At 44.6% G+C, this 20,210-nt stretch overlaps 2 protein-coding genes across 2 annotated transcripts in view; both read right to left on the bottom strand.

Annotated features, from left to right (window-relative positions):
- The window catches only part of fanca (FA complementation group A), a 19,939-nt gene extending 6,544 nt beyond the window's left edge, over nt 1-13,395 (bottom strand). The window contains exons 1-27 of the mRNA XM_080842936.1: nt 12,949-13,395; nt 12,577-12,692; nt 12,109-12,211; nt 11,572-11,714; nt 10,997-11,092; nt 9,198-9,265; nt 8,844-8,947; nt 8,423-8,527; nt 7,927-7,996; nt 7,682-7,794; nt 7,472-7,548; nt 6,614-6,755; nt 5,434-5,567; nt 4,517-4,627; nt 4,087-4,182; nt 3,662-3,721; nt 3,319-3,407; nt 3,169-3,229; nt 2,993-3,042; nt 2,641-2,717; nt 2,379-2,480; nt 2,096-2,229; nt 1,791-1,861; nt 1,302-1,401; nt 904-1,109; nt 412-499; nt 1-159 (exon numbers count right to left, since the gene is read on the bottom strand). The exon at nt 1-159 is cut by the window's left edge and continues 45 nt beyond it. Coding sequence (XP_080699062.1) covers nt 1-159; nt 412-499; nt 904-1,109; nt 1,302-1,401; nt 1,791-1,861; nt 2,096-2,229; nt 2,379-2,480; nt 2,641-2,717; nt 2,993-3,042; nt 3,169-3,229; nt 3,319-3,407; nt 3,662-3,721; nt 4,087-4,182; nt 4,517-4,627; nt 5,434-5,567; nt 6,614-6,755; nt 7,472-7,548; nt 7,682-7,794; nt 7,927-7,996; nt 8,423-8,527; nt 8,844-8,947; nt 9,198-9,265; nt 10,997-11,092; nt 11,572-11,714; nt 12,109-12,211; nt 12,577-12,692; nt 12,949-13,012 — 2,739 coding nt within the window. The 5' untranslated portion in view covers nt 13,013-13,395. The remainder of the gene's footprint in view (nt 160-411; nt 500-903; nt 1,110-1,301; nt 1,402-1,790; nt 1,862-2,095; nt 2,230-2,378; nt 2,481-2,640; nt 2,718-2,992; nt 3,043-3,168; nt 3,230-3,318; nt 3,408-3,661; nt 3,722-4,086; nt 4,183-4,516; nt 4,628-5,433; nt 5,568-6,613; nt 6,756-7,471; nt 7,549-7,681; nt 7,795-7,926; nt 7,997-8,422; nt 8,528-8,843; nt 8,948-9,197; nt 9,266-10,996; nt 11,093-11,571; nt 11,715-12,108; nt 12,212-12,576; nt 12,693-12,948) is intronic.
- Nucleotides 13,396-17,760: 4,365 nt separating this feature from the next.
- slc10a3 (solute carrier family 10 member 3) lies at nt 17,761-19,573 on the bottom strand. Its single transcript, XM_080842347.1, has one exon. The coding sequence runs from the start codon at nt 19,272-19,274 to the stop codon at nt 17,859-17,861; it is 1,416 nt and encodes a 471-aa protein (XP_080698473.1). The 5' UTR covers nt 19,275-19,573; the 3' UTR covers nt 17,761-17,858.
- Between the last annotated feature and the right edge of the window lie 637 nt (nt 19,574-20,210).

Genomic DNA, 20,210 nt, shown 5'->3' with positions numbered 1-20,210 from the left:
CCAGAGCCCCAGGACAGACTTGGTGAGAGTGGCGGTGGGGTCCGTGAGGCGGCTCCACTGCTCCTCCGTCCCTCCTCCAGCCTGCACATGCTCCATCCGGCCTCGGACCTCTCTCCCGGCCCGGGCCTCTGGCAGCAGTCTGGGCACCAGGTACAACAGCTACAAAACACACAGCACAATCTGTATGGCACTACTGCACATCAAAAATCCCCAGCAACCTAGCAAGAAACATTTTGGACTATTAGACTCAGGGATTCATGTGTATGGTGAATGACTAGGTGTGATTCTACTGAGGGTGTTTCACAGTAGTGGTACATATATGGAACAGTATTCAGCAGAAGATGCTGCTGGTCCAATGCAGACACTAAGACGGTTCTTTGGGGAGGCTGTCTTGTGACGTGAGTTTAATACCTTCTTGTAGAGGCTGCTGGGGACGTCCTGCTGGAGATCCTGAAGCTGGGAGCTACACAGGCCGTAGCTAACCGCAGCCACACAAAACCTGCAAGGGAAAGGAAATAAAGACATAACTCAAACAGTGATAACTCCAGAAGCTACAGACCTGCAGAACTCCATCACTATCCACCAGTATGAGAGGCATAGGCTGGGATATCCCTCCACTATCCCTTTCCCTTGGGAGTGGTGAGAATGGGAATTCAGCACTATCTGAAATTGTCTACATAAGGTCACTGAATAAAACATCAGTTTACAAAGAGGTCTGAATAAAAGAGAGGCTTCACTTATGCTCTAATGATGGCCCATTAAAAAGGCTGATGGGAGAAAACAATACATTCCGCGCAGCTGAAAACTCCATTAGAAGCCATCAGACAGCAGACATGATGAAATCAGTGTAACAGAGAGTGCTGATCTCAGATCAGCTGGAGACCCTGTAGGACAGGAGCTCACCTCAGACAGAAGTTCATGTGTTCACTGGTGTGGTACGGCAGGACTGCACTCAGGGCCTCGGCCACAGGCAGGGGGCTGCACGGGTCAGAGGACGAGGAGGATAAGGGCGAAGGCGGCTGCAACGTGGGGCACTGATGGCCAGCTGCATGAAGCTGAACCAGCAGAGCTGCTAGTCCCAGCACATGAGTCGCACTCAAAGAGTGACCCTATGAAGGAGGACAGAGAGACACCCATCGGGTTTAGTTTTCACAGAGAAAGACAAATCATAACAAGACCATCTGGAGGTTCACAAGGTATAGGGAGACGGAGGGAGCGAGAGAGAGAGATGAAAAAAAAGCATGAAAGAAAGACAAAGAGAGGTCGTGAAAATCGGGCGAGAGGCTGAAATATCAGCTGACCTGGTGGGTCAGCAGGTCCCATAAGCGATGCAGGAGGGCGGTGAACAACCGTCTGTGGCCCAGCAGGAGCTTCACGAACAGGGCCGCCCACGCTCCCTGCCTGGGGTGACACAGGAGACAGAAGGGCGTAAACACTTTCAGGAGGGGCAGCGCGGTACATAAACACGCTCCACGAACTCCTAAAACCCCCCCCCCCCCCAAACACCCAGAGTTAGATCTCTTAGTTCTGGTTTCAAAATGTGTATGTGAATGATGCCATAAATAAACATTTATTTATGTTTATATTAATATTTCTTAATACAATTTCTATTTCTATTATTAGAAGTCAGTGGAGAAATGCAGATGCACAATGAACTGGTTTAAGGGCTAGAGGCAAGTTAAAAGGCTACTGTATGTAGTAGTGGCAAAAATCATATTAATGATACAAGACTCATTCAATGTGTATAGTGACTGAAAGGGAAGAGACCTGCGTTGTGTGCCCTGTCTCACCTATTGGGGGGACTGACTTTGGATGCATCCAGGAGACACTGACAGAAACCCCTCAGGAGGGCATTCACCACCTGCTCAGCACAAGACACCGGAACAACCAGGGGGAGAGGGAAGGATAACATACACAGGAGACACGTCTCAAACCCAGTCACTTCTCAGCTGCGCTTGACCTCTGTGGCCTTTAAGGCACAACAGCTCATCTGGAGTGAAACTGACAAAACACTTGCATATACTGTCCATTATGTATCAAAATACTGTAAACAATTGGGTTGGTACATGCAGTAAATATGGATGGATATACTCACTCTGGTCTGGAGTTCATTGGAAGAGAGCGCCCCTGTCTGGAGCTGAATGACGTTGCGTCCGACTGCCTCTTCTGGGGTCTCAGGGGACGTTCCGCTCAATATGTCTGAGACACGGGCAAGCTGAGCTGACACGTCTGTACAGTCCACAACAGAGAAAGGGGGGGGGGGGGGGTCAGAGTGTGAGGGGTCAGTTGGAGAGAGAGAGAGTGCGTATCTGTGTGTTTGTGTGCATAATAGTGACAGACAATATAAAGTGATTTGTAGTGTGCGCACGTGTGCTTGCCTCCATGACTAGCTCCAGAAGACAGCAGCTTCCTGAGGTCCTGCAGCTGAGAGCGCACCACTGCCAGAAGAGCCTCACTGCCCTCCATGGGCCTCACCACACCTGCACACACACACACACACACACACACACACACACACACAATATTATAATTCATAGGTTATTGTTTAAAATCATAATCATAAATTCAACTATTTGCACTCACACCATAGTCTGATGCGCATGCACACACACACACAGACACACACACACACACACTCACCACTCTGCTGCCTCTGGATCTCACTCTGGCAGGACTCTGTGTAGGATGAGTACACAGCTGCTGGGATCTTATCAGCCCTGGAAAAAAAACACAACAGACCATTCCATATGAATGAACTCAGTTAACAAACCAACTCAACTTACACCATCAGCACTAGATGGGGATCACAGTACAGTCCTCTCTGTAATACAAACACAGATTGGTTTTGAAGTCAGTTAAAAAGGCTTAAAATGCATACTCACAATGGACAAATGAGGACACACAAAGTCAGTTAAAGTCAGAGTGTGAGCTTGAGTTCATATGTGTGCGTGTGTGTTTGTGTGTGTGAGTGTGTGTGTGAGTGTGTGTGTACCTCCGCAGGGCTTCAATGAAGTTCATTCTGGCATCTGGCTTGACAGGCAACTGCATGGAAATGGTAGCACAGGTATTTAATACACACTCATATATCCAATCCTGAAAGCTACCCCAAGACACGACGCAAATACACTAAACGATAACAAGCCATTTTTGAGTGACAGGCATACTGACCACTCGTGGAATGAGGAGGGTGGGCAGGAAGCGGGACAGGAAGTATGGCCTCCTGAAAATGCTGAATAAAAAAAAGGCCGGTGCTAATGAATTTACAGTGCATGCAGCAAGACATATCTATTTAAACGCAGATGAACACAGTGTAGTTACCTTGCTTCCATGATCATGGCAGAGATCTTCCCAGTGCTTTCAAACAGAGAGATGGCCTTCTCCACATCCTGCTGGGCCTGATGCTGTGGCTGTGTGTGCATTTGACAGTTTGTGTGCATGTGACAGTTTGTGTGCACACACGCGTGTGTGTGTGTGTGTGTGTGTGTGTGTGTGTATGTGTTTATGGAAGGGAAAAAAGAGAGAAAGAAAAGGTAAATTCTTAAAACCATAACAGAAACAATAAAACATCAGTTATAAAACAGATGAATTGAGAAGTATACATGTCTGTCTCTAGCCTGTTGCCTTTGCTCTCCTGTCTTTGACCACCAGGGGGAGCTCTTACCTCTAGAGTTGCAGCAGCTCCAGACACATCCTCATAGAGGCCCATTTCCTCCACTGACACCTGCACACATTTCACCACATTAACCACTAAAAACCATTCCTTTGGTGCTCATACACATACAGATGGGCAGGGCAGTTTATATTTACTAGGGAAACCATGTCACCTTTAGCAACATAGCGTCGGATTTTTTAAGGACATTAAAGTCTGTTGTGTGTGAATGTGTGTCTTTGTATGTTATCACAGCAGTGGGAGAACACACAATAAACAAATAAACCATCGTTATTATCAATCAACTTTCTTATCTATCAATTTCCGTCTCAATCAATCAAGCCCTACACATGTTCAGACAACAACCACACATGAAAAGGAAGTAAATGGAGTCAGTTTCCTATGGGCCTTTGGCTCAGAACTTATGTTGGTCTTACCTTCAGGTCAGCCAGTCTGGTCTTAGCGAGGGACACGTACTCCAGCAGAAGAGAGCGGTGCTTGGCTGGAACATATGGGGGGTGTAGAATATGCACCTTGAACATGAGGGGAGGAGTGGAGTGGACGAGACAAGAGGGTCCCCAAGGGGCAAATATGACAAGGACAGAACAGATGATGAGACACCTCAGCCACAAATATATGTTTTATCTTTTAAATGTCTTTAAATTTCAGACAAATGTTCAGTGGAAATGCCAGTCCCTAGTCCTCACTGTAAAAAGCAGCTGGAGCTAGAATAACCAAGAAGGTCAGCTTAGTTAAGAAGCACTCAGAAACATCTTCTGCTATTGTTATTTTAGGCTGCATTATACACAAGATAATGACTATGCCGGCTCTCAAAGGCCACAGAAAGGTCACGGAGTGAAAATGTACCTTCAGGTACTGTGGCGGGTCAAAGGGCACCAGGTCAGACAGGAACTTCAGCAGGAACACAAGTGACTTCTTGCTGTTGCCGTGGTAACCACTGGCGCCTCCAAAGGCCAGCTAAAAATAATACAAACAACTGCTATTGTGATGACAGTGAAGTCAAGTCTGTGAGTCTGTGTGTGTGTGTGTGTGTGTATGTGTTTGTTTGTTCTTGTTCTACACACAACACCTGGGACATCCCTGCTGCATCCCCAAGCATTTTGAAGTTCATTTAACAGTTGAGCAGCTCACAACAGTTTCCCTGCCACATATTACCTGCATTGACAAACTGATGCCACAGCAGTCTACAGGGAGCGTGATGTGGATGACCTTAATTTCCCTCGGGATAAATAAAGTATCCATCTATCTATCTAAGTGGAGAAAAATCAACAGTGGAGCCATTTATGAATAAAGCCCTCCACTCGCTAAAGCCATGAACTAGACACGATGCAGGGCGGTCGGGCAAGGGGTCAAAACTGGGGAGACGGGGTTTCCATCCAATCGTAGCAAAAACACCAGGGGCACCAGTAAATCAATCAGTGATGTGAAATTAGACATAAAAGTCAAATCCTCCAATCCTGTCTGATACAAGACATATTTTGGGACTGTTTGGGACAGCATCATAGTGACAACATAGTAATCGCCTGCTAGTGTCGAGTGCGAGTGTTCCACCTCGCCTAAGGACTGTGTACAGCATCAGTATTCTGTCCGTTCTTACACTGAGACTGTGAAAGAGTAGTCTTTGGCTAAGTACCCACAATGCATCTCATGAAAATATATAACCCATTACCCAAGCATACTGACATAATTTTCGGGTAAGCCCCAGTGTAATGGACAGTGAATACTGAAGCAGAGGGCGGACACGCACACGCACAGGCACACACCTTAAACCAGTCGCTGTAGGAGGGGAACACAGCTGGGCCCTCTAGTGCTCCCTGACGAACCAAGAGGAAGGCAGTGATCATGCTCTCCAGATCATAGGTTTCAAATGCCAAGGTCAAGAGTCTCACCAGCATTTCTACGAGAGAAAGAGACACACACAGAAATAATGAATTATCTGTTATCTTTGTGCCAGGGCACTAGTGCCATTCTTTGAGAGAGGAAGTCAGCAGTCCATCAACACAATTTAATATACTGGAAAGCAAACATGGCTCCTGTCTGACTTGTTTTCACACACACTGCTTGCCATATGTAAGTGTACGTGTGTGTGTGTGTGTGTGTGTGTGACAGGCTCATGTGGTATTGTGTTCTGTTGCCATATTTACTTAAAAGACGTGACCATTTTTAAGTCCATTCTAGCATGCAAAACAGTATGTGGCATAATTTAGCATATATGAGTGTCCCTAGACAAGACAAGGCATGTACACCATATGGGCTCAGATACGCGTTTTTGTAAAAACGGGACGCGAGCAAATGCATTGATTCCTATGGTACAGCGCGTTTAAAGCGTGCGCCCCTTCTCCACCACGCGTTGCGTCTTTGAAGCGTTTTTTAGGTGCGCTTAAAAGTTGAACTATTCTCAACTTTCCAGCGCAAGGCAGGGAAGCGCACCACTCATCAATGTCACAATCGGCCCAGGCAGCCAATCAGATCAAGCAACAGGCGGGCTTAACTACTTTATCACTTATTTCCTGTTTTGATGCTGGAAGATGTGGTATGATTAAGCAATATAGCACGAGTGGGAGTGGGATTATCCCTTACCTACCCCACTCCCACGAGTATTGCTTTTATAAAACAATTCTACAGTCAACAAATTAACATTTTAATACGAAAAATAGTTCCATTTTCAACGTCAGAATTTTGAATGAACGGTTTTCATCAATGCGCTTTCATCGCGGAGTGATTATTATTAGCTGTGAAAAGTCTGTTTTGGCCTCCGCACTTTGCTAAGGCGTTACTGAAGCGTCTGCGCCTGAAAAAAGACGCGTATGTGTATCTGAGCCCTATGTGTGTATGTGTATGTATCTGTTTATCTGTCTATAGCTCTGCCTGTGGGTGTTTATATGAACGTTTCAGTTACGTTACAGTGTGTGTGTGTGTATGCATGCATAGGTGTGTGTTTACGTTTGAGGCATGGCTGTGTGTCTGAGTGGTACACCAACAGGGTGGACAGGCAGGACAGGACATGCTGCCAGTTGACCTCGTGGGTCTCCAGCACCTGCTGTAAATGGGCGAGCAGCTCCTCCACACTGAACAGCACACACAGCTAACATACACATACACATACACACAGAGAAATAGAGAAGTCAACCAGTCACATTCCCACAGTCCTTTGTTCCATGTTTGTTTGTAATGGAGGAGGAAGAATATTTATAGGCCATCAACGGCACATTGGGTTCTTTATCTGATCATTTCTGGACATAAGACATAAATAAGCACAAAATGCATTTGAATGTAATGGTATGCATGACCACGGGGTACACATACAAGGAGAAAGTGGTTAACATTGGAAAATAGCATTTATGCCGTTCTATTGTTTTCGGTCTCTACAAGAACATGGTCTCAAAATGTCAGTTGCATAATGCAATCTATGCTCAAAAACTAACAAGACTGTGTATAAACCAATGAGGCCCCATTTGGATGACACACATTTCTGTCAAATAACTTCATTCCAGGTGAGCACACAATGCAGGCTAATAAGATGTTTCAGATGAGCGAGTTCTCATCAGCCTTTTGCCACACCTGTGACGGCTTTGTCAAACATAATATGTTTGGTAAGTGGACTGCATACCATACATACAGCGCTTTTGTACTTTGTACTTTTGTACATTGTACTTTGTACTGACCTCTTAAAGCGCTTCACACGTAATGCCTCAGACATCTACCCGTTCACACACTGATACTACTTGCTCAAGGAAGGTATTGTGGTGGAACACAAATTATTACAAGAGGCTTATACACCCAAAGGATGGACCACCCTACCTTACAGAACAGAGATGTCAATAGTGGGTTGGTTTTGGCAAAGGTCCAGTTGCTCTGCATGGCAATTGCATCTGACACTAAAAAAACACAAATAAACACCTTCCCAAAAAAGAATAAAAGATAATTGTGTTGTTTCTGTCTAATGCATTCTGTGTGTCGGTGTATGTGAGGGTGTGTGAAGGAGTGTCTGCATGTGTCCTGCATGCTCACCTTTGAGTCCTGGGCAGTAGGTGAGTATGTGTGTGAGGGAGCGCGTAGAGAAATGAGACAGAGCCTTGCCGAGAACAGAGGCGTGGGTCAGAGAGGCCTCAAATGCTCGCACCCTGTTTAATGTTGTGAAAGAGAGCGAGAGAGAGTGGAGGAGGAACAGAACAGGAATAATTTAGTGCACACCACCACAAGCTGCATATTTGCCATGGGAGGCTGTGTCATCAGATTCTGATGGATCAGCTCACCAGGCCTCCGCTGCCTCCTCATGCTCCTGCTCCTGTGGGCCCTGGCTGGAGCTCAGCAAATCCAGTAGCCCTGATTAAGAGAATTAAAGTCCACCATGAGCTGGTCCACAATAGTCTTGTTTATTTCAAAACCCCCTCTTCCACTGCCTTCACTGTGGTCTGGACATAAGCAGTGGGTTAAGGGGCATCACAAAGTGAGAGCCATTTGATCAAATCTCATTGGAACAGCCTTCCCCTGTGGCCTTCTGACTGGCCTGCCAGAGATTTGTTGGGTCGTGATCTTCCCAGCTGAGTTTCCAGACTAAAATCCCTGCAGAACCTGAGCCAAGATATAGTCTGGCAGCCCACAGCTATTCTAGAGCGAGAAATGTGTGAAAGGGGATAAAGTTGAGCCTAGGTTTATACATCAACACAGCTGCGGCTATGCAACACACAATACATTCTTGGTCAAAGCCCCAATATATGTGGAAGTCTAAATTAAGAGTGTGGCACTCACAGAAGAGCATGTCGTCCAGCACGGAGCAGCAACGGTGAGAGAATCTTCTGGAAGAGGCGTCCTGGGCTTCCTCAAAGCCAGCCCGTACCAGAGCGCACATGACAGCTGAAGCACAATATTGAACATATATGCATGTTACGTTTAAAATTAGTTTTTCTGTACATCCAGTGGCTTTAGTTTTTTTAAAGGTGATAATAACAGAAAAAGTTAGATATTTAACATTTAGAGGCCTGTATTTTAGAATCCTAACCATTTTTCCCCAGCTATGGATCATTTGCATATTTTAGTTCAAGAGGCAAAGCAAGTTCAAGAAGTCAACAAAGAAGGAAAACGATGCCTGGAATGGGCGGCCTTATTGAAACAGAGATAACAAGCCGGAATGCGTGTGGTTAATCAAATGTGGTGGTGTTGATATTCCTACTTGACAGGATCTTCTGCTTGGCATCTCCCTCCTCCTTCTGGGCAGAAGCTAACCCACACAGGGCCTGTAACTCTTTCACCAACCAGCTCCTAACTCCATCGTCACTGAACACAAAAAACAATCTAGCTTTTAAAGATGTAGTGTTCGTAAGTGCGAAAGAACTTTTTTAGACTATGGTCTTATAAGCATCACACTCCCTCAAGTCTAGTTACAAGACTACCATCCATGCACAACTTTGGACCAAACCCACAGTTGAGAAGCAGAAATATAATGAATGGGTAATGCACATTAAAAAAATTATCTGAAAGTGGTATAAAGTAAAACAAAGCTTTAGCAAGACGTGCCAAAATGTACCTTTCAAGCAGGTCCTCCATGGATAGAATGTTCTCAGCATGTAAATAGTAGACAACCTCCAGTTTAGGCTGTGGGTGAGAGAAGAAAATAGACAAACAGCTTTAAATGAACAGGCCTGCTTCATCACAGTTAACTCAACATGAATGCATTTCACCTATTATTTTACTATTCAGCCTTTACAGGCTCCCACTTGAGCAAATACAGGTTTCTTAGCATAGGTATGTTGATGACATTTACGTCGCTCTCTCCCCTACAAACTGTGCCTTGCTAAAAAAAAAACAATAAATAGCGTCAGGTTGAACAAAATGTACAACTAGAGTTCTTAAAAAAAATAAATAATAATAATTACTCCAAAACGTATATGTACTTGTATAGAATTGACTTTAAGTTTGTTTGTTTATAAGTCACCTTATAGGACAGGGCCAAGGTATCTTAAATTATAAATACATACCTGCTAAACCTCTCAGAACACAGCAGAAAAATCTTTTTGTAATACCTCCTGTCAGAACTAAACATGGTGAAGCAGCTTTTAGCTGCTATGCTGCTCAGCTCTGGAATCAACGTCCAGATGACAACTGAAGCCAGTTTCAAATCTAGATTTAAGAACCAATTGTTCTAAGATGTTTTTTGTAAACTGATCAAATTAACTCTTTAGAACTGTAATGATGCACTTTATTTCTAGAAGCAGACCTTAAGTGACTCCATCAAACTGACCACCAGCAGCCTAGGCAATCTGTCTACTCTGGTCAAGCCCCATGTCAAAAACTTTGGTGTGATATTCCATTCGGCCTTTAAATTTGACTAACAGGTCAATGCAGTAGTTAAAGCCAGCTTCTTCCAATTTCGCACATTTGCCAAAATGAAGTCTTTCCTGTTACCCAGAGATCTTGAGAAGGTCATCCATGCCTTCATATCCTCCCGGCTAGACTACTGTAACACCTTATATACTTGAATTCGCCACTCGTCCCTGTCCCACCTACAACCTAGTTTGAGGTGCTCCTGTTTGTTTTTAAAGCCCTGAATGGCCAGGCCCTTTTCACTATCGCAGACCTCTTAACCCCTTATTCCACCACCAGGCCCCTCAGGTCATCTAACTTAGGGCTCCTGGCAGTCCCCAAACCAAAGCTTAAATCCAGGGGTGGATTTCGCAGCCCGTAGACTGTGGAACAGCATTCCCCTCTCTATCAGATCAGCCCCCTCTATTGACTCTTTCAAGTCCAGGCTCGAACCCTTTTATTCTCTAGCATTTGGATCCTCCCGATCTGAGTTGATAAATTGTATACTTGCTTTCTGTGTATATAGATGCTAAGTTGAGTCTTTTGTTTCTGTTTTCTATTTGATTTTATATTTTATTGTGATCTAATTCTACAGCATTTTGGTCAACGTAAGTTATTTTTAAATGTGCTTTATAAATAGATTTGACTTTGACTTTAAATCATTCCTGACAGGGAAGTGCTATTATGGATTCTATTCAGGCTATTGATCTATGGTTCTATATTCAATGTTCCAAAAGAGACAAACACCGTCTGGGCTACTTCCGTGATTTGTTATTCTATTTTTATGTTCTTTTAATTATGTTATTTACTTTCTTTTAATTATATTTAAATATCACTTGTCTTTTCTTTTGGATGTTCATTTTACTCTTATTGATGTAAAGCACATTGAATTGCCTTTGTGTATGAAATGGGATACCTAAATAAACTTGCCTTGCCTATTTCACGTTTGGGTTGAGTAAACAATCAGCAAGGAAGTAATACAGACAAACACACAAATACAAACACAGTCCCATAATCCCACACCTGTGATTTCCAATATTCCTGCCATAAAAGCCTGGGGCTGAAGGTTCCGAGTGAGAGGAGCTCTCTCGTGGACTGAAGCAGCACACAGAGCTGGGTCTGGGAAAAACATTTAGCATATAACACAACAGCTAATGCCATATGAATAACCTCAAAACTCACTCTATTATTCAAAATACACACAAGTGCATCACAGACACAAGTACACAGCAGGTTATACAGCCATGGCATATGAGGCATCTCGGTCATTACAACTAAAAATGGCTTGCATGGTGGACATAACTGAGTCAGTGCCTGGTGTAAGACTGGACAGTGAGGTGGATAATGGTCAGTCCCACCAGGACCTTGCAAGGGTTTATTTTGATTATTGCAGACAACATTAGCTGAATTTGCCGGAGGAATTATTGCTGACAATACAATTTTGATAATAGAAGCAATCGCAAATAATACAGAAGTTCTATGAGTGTGTTTTTTTACAGAAAGAAAAAATTACAATCCGCAGGGAATCCTGGAATTTGTGTGAATTCGTCAGATCGCAAGAAGGCAAAATCTTGGAGGGACTGTACAGTGGTAGGTACCCTCTGAGCTGAGGTCAGGAGTACGCCATCCTCTTCTCTTTCTGAGGGAGCGGTCAGCTCCAGCACTCTCTCTAGTACCACCCTCACTGAGAGCACACCCACAGGGATCCCCAGCTCCTGAGACTGCCTCTTCAGCTCACTCACTGAGGGCACACAGACACGTGCACGCACACACACACACGTGCGCACAAACACACACACACACACACACACACACACACACACACACACACACACACACAAACACGCACACAGACACGCTTTGTTAATTCAGCAGTACACAACCAACATGCATCATAAAATGCCCGTTTTCACAGCTGACTTGACAGTCTCCTATTCTGAGTGAATAGACATCGCTGAACCTGCAGCACACAACAGACACTCAACCACAGTGAATGCGCTCATTCACAAGTCACCATCACACAGGAAAGCACTCACTCACTAAGCTGCATGGTGTTGGAAACTATATAATTATAAGTATGACCTGAAATGTTTTGTGGGCTGATTTAGGTTTATAGGAATAAGATGATAACTTACAGAGGAAAGAAGATCCAGTTTTCTGAACAGAGCAGTGGTCAAGTGCATCTCTTTCTCCAGAATCCCAGTAATGATTACATTTCCCAAACTTGGGGCTTTGTTGCTATATTAAAAAAAAATGTTGTTAAGAGCCATTCTCTGGAACTGAAATGTATTCAACTGAGTATCATAGTCTAAAGGAAATATGCAAGACCTGCAGGAGTCTGCAACAATCAACTGTATGCTTAGTCTTTTCTGTGACAGTAATTGTAACAAATCAGGATTTCTGCTGCAGGACATTGTTGAGATGCTAAACACGTTTAACTAGTAACACAAACTGACTGCACACATCCGATTAAACACATAGGGATGGGCATCATGAGTCTCTGAAATTAGTTGATATTTATTAATATGGATGGCACTGTCAGGCTGAATTAGTGAACAGCTAAGTTCTACAGCCCGTCAGGGCGCCTCCTCGCTCGGACATACTCCCACTTCCAGAAGCAGATCGGACAGGTTCTGGTTGCTGTTGAGCAGCTGAATAGCAGCTTCCTGCAGCTCCTCTTCAGATAGATGCTCTCTAGGCCTCTTTCCAGACCGGCTTGCTGCAAACCAGAAGACGCGAGGAATTGTTCGCTTACAATCGTCTCATCACTTACGAGAATAGACATTCGAGTTCACCTAATGTAAGGTCATTTTGAACAACTTAATACAAAACTGATTTTTTTTAAAGTTGAGAGACCAGACTCTGGGGTAACTGCTAGGCTACAGAGTGCATTCCCTACATAAAACATCGAATACGGTTGTGAAATGGGAGTGACCTGTGCTTGCGGAGGCAAAAAAGTGCAGCTTTCAACTTACCAAGAAGAGATGACAGCGATGCTCTCTGAGACGGTGCCAACACACTTGACGCCTCCAAAGACATTATCTATTAGCTTGCTAGCCACTTTATCTCGTGACGACCGTTAAGATAGTCTTCCTTGCTAACAAGTTTAACATCATACATTAACGATGACAACTATCAGCTAGCTACCTACCTGAGCTGCACTGACTTACCTAGCTAGCTAGTGTAGGCATAGACCGTTAAGACTGAAGCAACAAAAACATGGCTCTCCAGAGAATATTAAATTAGTTGCTGATTTCTTTCAGAACAGTCGTCTTTCACTCCCGAAAACCTTGAAAAGCTGTGTTGACGGTCAGAATATGGCTATTGAAGAATGTTGCTTAGTTTAAACTTTGAGACCATGTATCCATTACAAACACCAAATTCAAAGCCATGTTGTTTACTTGGTAGACAGCATTTGTGTTTTCTACCATACTTCCTATTACGTTCCCCGCGCGGATTCGTTTTAAACTTTCATTGGTTGAAAAGCTCTCGAGCAGCCAATCCACAGGTTGCATGAAACCACCACGTCCCATAGACGTCAGAAAAGTCGACACAACAAAGCTTCAGTAGTCGGTATTGATCTCTTCATTTGCTAAATATTGCGAAGTTACCTTGACCAATGGTTTTATCAAAATGGCTTGGAAGTTAATATTATAAAGCATTGGTGTAACTATATTTTGTTTCAATAAATGCCTGAAAATATGTCATGCAGTCATACGAGGTTATAATATTAATAATATGATGAACCCTATGTAGGCTACCCTACGTGGCCAACTTTGGCTGATCGTCTCATCAAGGTCTCAAACCATTTAAACGGGCCTTGAAATATTAAATGTTTCAGTGAGCAGGGGTTTTCTCTAAGTGTTGTTGCAGCTTTGATGGCTTCATACTTACGTTTGCACGGAAGAGCAAACCACGCACACTGGTAATTCGTCACCATCGGTCTCTTTGTAGGTGAAGCCAAAAACTTATAATTCTTTGAATTTCTATCATACGTGTCTTATCCCGTTTGCGCTTATGGCTATTCATAGAAGGGGTGTTGGCGTTCTCAGAAGGCTAATCATCTCAACAAAGGCCAAGTGGTTTCTGACGTGGAGCTTCCGAGAAATTACAAAACGATCCATTAGTTTAAATTTGATGGTTATGGCATGTAACGTGTTTTGGCACCAGATAGCTAAATGTAGCTAAAAGGGATCAAATGTGAAAAGTGATCAAATGATTGCGTGAAGACTCATGGGTAGCCTATGTATTATTTTTATAAAGGAATACAAAAAGCAATGTTTAAGTTCTGATTATGTTTATGCAGCCTTTTGGAGCTTTTTCATTTTTGGAAGAGGGAAAAATGCCATTTTGAGCAATTTAATGTTTATATTTAACTCTCTTTTGTAACTGCCACTGCAACCTTTCTACAAATATTAGATGTGTCCTGTCAGTGATGCCCCTGTGTCTGATATGCATAGCCTTTGAAAGAAGCCAGTGTTAGAGTACAGGACTCCATGTGAGGTTTGAAAAGTATTGAACGGTGAGACAAGCGAGAGACAAGCAGATCAATTTGTAATCAACTTGGCCAGTAATGTTGCATGGCAAATAGTACAAGCCTCTCCCTTGGCGCCGTCTGTCTCTCAGCACAATGTTAGACTCTTGCCAAACAGCGGCTGCCTCTGGTAGTGATGTGGGTCTGATCCATTTCAGAGTAGGCCTCTTTCTGGTCCTCTCTAGAATGACATACATGATCGATTCTCTCAAGGTAAACACTACTTGCCAGTCCATTAGAGGAATGTTGTTACCATGATGACACACTGATGACACCCATTGCCAGTAAACAATGCAAAATGGATTGCTTGAGATCTATGTACACACATACTGCCCATTCTAGAACTAAGTGTGAGTGTGTGCGCGGCTGTGTAAAGATTATGAATAGGTGAGACTAAAACTGCACCTCGTTCACAGACATGAAAACTCCATTCCTAAGCGTTTCCCAATGTTGTATTTGAGTGTGATAACAGAGCTATGAAGGAGCGATTGTTCCCTGATGGACTCCCACGCCTTTTATCTTGCTGGGTGTTCTTGGGAATCCTGGTACTGCAGCAGGGAGGATGGGCTCCTGAGAGGTGAAAGGATCTCATTAAAGTTTAATCGAAACTGTCTCATGAATGTTTAAGCACTTTCTCTATTGTGCCATGAAACCTCTGCACAAGAGGAGCAGAATGCTGCGGACACAACATAGAGGGCATGGGATCACCCGTCAGCCTGTCGACTGCAGCTGACACCATTGCCACTGGCACATGATCTCTACTATTCCTCCAAATGGATATGGCACTGCCTAGGCACTAGAGAGACTCACATGGCACTTCATCAAATTGCCCATTTTTGTACTCTGAAGCTGGTTGTCTTAAACCTGCTAAAATCAATCTTTGCATTGATTCACATCAGTAAGTGTTAAAGGGATAGTAAGCGATACAAACATGCACAGCCAAATAAACCACATGCAGATATCATACACTCACTCTTTCACATTTATACAGCATTTATCTGTTCTCTTGCAGTTGTGCTACACTCTGTAGCCTGATAGTCTAAGGACAGTTTGGCAATTTGAATGTGCATTTCGTTCTGAGTTGGAGAGGAGGTGAGGCAGAGGTAAAGGACTGCAGACTCTCCAGTAACGCAGTAATAACTTGGTGGGTGAGTAAGGTATTACTATTAAACATTAACACATTAAAGTTAACATTATGAATGTCTGCATGCCTAAGCGTTCTAGTTGACATACAATTATATACAATGTAGAACTGTAAAAGAGAAAGTCAGGAGTCAGACAGAAAAATGTCATGTTGACCGTTGTGTGTTAGCTCCCAGGGCAGAGGTCATCAGTTTAATTAAAGTGGAATGAATGACGTGCAAAATGTGTGTTTACTCGTGTAAAGGTGACTGATAGGAGAGGTGATGTCAACAGCCTGGAGAAATAAGGTCAAGTTACCATAGCAGCTGGGAGAAAAGTCAAGATACTTTCCCCTAGAGATTGTCCTCTCTTCCACATATACTGAAGTAAGTGAAATTAAAATGTTTTTAAATAAAATGAGTAACTGGTGGGCATAAAATAAGAGTCTTCCTTAAATCAGGATTCTCTTCTTTTAGACTAGTGAGTTGTTGTGGACAGAGGAATCCAACAGGCCCTCTGATTCCCCTATCAAGTGTCTTACACAATTTCAGCTCCAGCGTAAACATACATCACCATCAAAATATCAGAGTAACTCGTGATGAAAAATAATCCTGCAGCTGAGAGGAGTGGCTTTAGAGCAGATACAAGAGTATCCATTAAAGGGACATAGCAACAGTTTCTATACTGAACATGCTGATGATGTGCTACCTTGTGTGGTCATATCAAAAATAACTTTGATCATACTTGTTTTCACCAGTTTTTGTGAAAAAGAGCAGGAGCTTAAGCAGAAGATAATCAAAGACATAATTCGGCTGTTTTCTACAGAACCACTTAAGGCTTGACAAGGCCTTTTAAAACCAAATAATTAAGCAAAGCCTGTAAACCCTGGGCTACATTCCAGTGGGTGCTGTCAGGCCCCTTATGGCAACGTGCTTTGAGCCAACAAAGCTACAAATGCACAACAGATGTGATCAGAAAACAGCTGTGTATGTGGGGGAGTGGAGTGTGTTTGTCCACCTAAATTTGGCACCGTTCTGTGAAATCGAAAGCATTCTTTAGTGCAGCCTTGGCTAAACTGACATGGAGACCACAGAATTTCCCTCCCTCACTTATGTCTCTGTAAAACATACCATAAAAACCCAGCCTGCCCAATCCTGTCATGACATGTTCCCTTCTGCATTCTCATATCACACACTCACACCCTCACCGCATGATCACATGCCTTCTCTTCTTCTGCTGGACTCCGACCTCAGTGTTTCCCCTTTCTCTTGGTTACAAACAAGTGCTTGCTGGGTAGGTTAGCCTTTTTCCTCTCGCAATAACCCTATTTTGGAGGAAATAACTATGAGGCCACATAGCGCAACAGCCCCTTTCTAGCCTAGCAGGAAAGGCAGATAAAGAGCTTAGAACTCACACTGACTCAACCCCACATTCGAACACAATGATGCAAATGCTCTTATGGAAATCAGCACGGAGCAGGACACACATTCACAAGCAAACAGGGCCTTTGAATAACCAAACGAAGCCAAATACATCCCTCCACATATCATATTCCATACAACCAGGCTCCTCCTTGTCTAATGAGAGCTTCGTTTTTTGATACGCCATTTAAAAATACTTAATTTGTGTGCTTTTGGCAAACTGCTTTTATTTATATTTCCTCTTTTGCATTATTCAAGTACATGGATTCTCAGATACCCTCCTTTGAATCCAGAGGAACAATCAGTAGGAACACCTTTTTTTGACACCATATAGAACCTTACACCGTATAGATTTCCCACCTCAAAAAAACACAGTCGCAGTCTCATTCCGACAACACAGACCATTTGTAAACATGATACATGGTAATCATTTCAATTACAAAAACAACCAAACCGAAAAAATCTCATAGAAAAATATTAATCTTTTCATAAGTATCTCTCTGTGTTATTTACATGATTTTTTTCATTTGAACTTTTATAGGAAAAGTATAAGAAAAAATAAAACAGAAACAGGGGGGGGTGGGGGGGGGCCAGGGTAGGAAAAAAGGCCTTTGGTTTCAAGACAAAAACAAAAACAAAAACTTCACAGTCAGTTCACAGGCACTATTCCCTGTGAGCAGTGTGGCTTCATTGTACGCACATTTCTGACTCAGACTTGTTGTTGAATGCTTCCAGTGGTGGTTTTCCATACAGATAAAATCCTCAGGCTGAGACTGAGGGGTGTTGAGTCTGTGTCAGGTGGCTACAATCAGGCGTCAGTCTGGGCAATGCTGGCAGGGGCCGAGCAGAGGCGTCGGTGGGCCATGTGTGCCAGGACGGTGAGCAGCATCTCTGAGGTGCTGCTGAGTGCCACGATGAAGGGGGCCTGAGAGGCGTAGTCAGCCTCCGTCCTGCGGAAAGAAAGCTGCATGACCGCCAGGGCCAGCAGGCTGTTTTGCACGCCCACCTCAATGCCCACCGTCTTCCTCTGGGGCAGCGGCAGCCCTGCGCCCCGCGCCATGCACAGCCCCAGTGCCAGGCCGAAGAGTGGCACCGTCACACCAACCGCCACGATCTGCGGCCGTACATTCGCCAGAATGGAGGCGCCCATCTGGTATGCCATGAAGATGCCGCCCACAATGAGGACAAAGCTGAAGGGCCGGATGAGCGTGAGCAGCACACGGGTGAGTGCCGGCAGACGGAGCTTCACCAGCATGCCCAGAGAGATGGGTATGGCGATGAACAGGAGCGTGCCCAGGATCTTGACGAAGGGCACGTGCAGGGCGGCATGGACTCCCAGTAGACGCCCATACAAAGCTGATGACAGGGGCATGGCTGCCGCTGCCACCACTGTGGACACCAATGTCATGGAAATGGCGAGAGTCACATCTCCACCCAGCAGCAAGCTGTAAAGGTAGCCTCCACCACCGCCTGGAGCTGAGCAGGTGATGACCAGGCCCAGGGCCAGTGGCTTGGGAAGGGAGACCAGCCTGGACAAGCTGTATGCATAGAGCGGCATGACCAGGAACTGGCCCACCACACCAAGCAGCAGTGGCACAGGCCTCTTCAGCAGCCCCCGTAAAACCTCTACCTCCACCTTGCATCCAAAAGCACACTTGTTGATGAATATAAGCGGCAGCAGGGCGAAAAGCACAGGATTTTCGGAGAAATGGGACAACCCACCCGACTGTATGAGCCGGGTGGCGGGGTCATCGTCTCCAGGCGCCACTCTGATAGAATAGTCCGACCGCTCTTCAATAAGAACCGGATTAGAGTTCGGGTCCAGGTCCATGAGCTGGATAAGCAGCGGCGCACGGCCTGCTAGACCTGAGCGAATGCTGATAATATAACTCCTCACAGGTCCCGTGCGTCCGCTATCAGTTACGTTCAAAATGGAAAGCACATCTGGGTCCAAAGAGCTCACTTGTACGGTTTGCTTCCAGCTTTCCCGGCCCTTTCTACTCGCCGCACTCCGGTACTTACTTGATATAACAATCACGCCTTTCGTATTCTCGGGGAACTCAAATTCTTGAGATGTCCCGTCTCCAATATTTAGATACCTTCTGTTGCTGTCGGCCGTCACGTTCTCGTCGATGTCGCTGTTTACCGTGGACCTGTCTGCCGTTGTATGGTCCGCTCCTCCCGTTACGAAGAAGAGACAACAGAATGCTAATAGCGTCCTCATCGTTTTGACGGACAGGGGGCAGAGGGGCGCTACACAACGCGTCCCCTGTCTGCCGTGTCCCTGGTCTATTTGGAGCCGTCTCTCGTTCACCGTACACTTTAAAAACTTATCCAGACCGGGGATACAATCACTACGTCGGCAGCCGCGCCCGGTAAATTCCGTCTGGAACCCATTTGACTGTGCTCGCTTTGCTCTCGCTCTACCGGAACTTAGACATTACCCCGCCCCGTGCAGCTCAAATGCCTCTGTCCCCCACGGATATGAAATGTCATAATTCTGTCGAATTGTCCTAGCTCGTATCTCCTCTTCCGGACAAATAGCAAAAATGTCTACCGCCTAAAAGCCGACGTTGTGCGTGTTCCTTTTTGTCTGTTGATTGCAGCTGTCATTACCCCTGCCTACCCAGCTTCTCTCATTTACCCATTCACTTGCTAAACCCTGGCTAATCCAATGAGAACAGCCCAAAGCGTTAACTCTCTGGTTGCCTTCCTGAAGAAACGCCAACGTCATATGAGAGAAATCACATAGAGGGGGTGTTCTCCCCCGGATCCCCTGGATAGCCTACATTGTGTTATGTGACTGATGTAGGCTATGCAATTGCACACAAAAGCGTCGTCTCTAACTGTAGATGGACTGAAGCTATACCCTCACACGGCGATGCCGCAGTTAAACGCAATGGCTTTAAAAATTAAAAGGCTTAATCGTTTGCATAAATATGAAACCTAAATATGTTTTGTTTTTATCTAGTGTTAGTGGGTGTGTGGGAAAAATAAAGCCACTGTTCCTTAATCCAAATTAAACAAAGGACGACGGGCTTTAGGCGGATGCATTTCAGTGCTGTCAATGGGGTGAGGGTAGGCGACAGGGGGCAATCTAATCTCTTGAAACGTCACGCAAATAACAACTTCAGATTCATTTTCTGGGCCCTAATTTCAT

This window comes from Sprattus sprattus, assembly GCF_963457725.1.
Source record: "Sprattus sprattus genome assembly, chromosome: 7".
In the NCBI taxonomy this organism is placed as follows: Eukaryota; Metazoa; Chordata; class Actinopteri; order Clupeiformes; family Clupeidae; genus Sprattus; species Sprattus sprattus.
This window is presented reverse-complemented; position numbering and strand designations above follow the sequence as displayed.

Excerpts from the sequence above, each read along its gene's own strand:
- slc10a3 (XM_080842347.1), bottom strand. The coding sequence starts at position 19,274 with ATGAGGACGCTATTAGCATTCTGTTGTCTCTTCTTCGTAACGGGAGGA.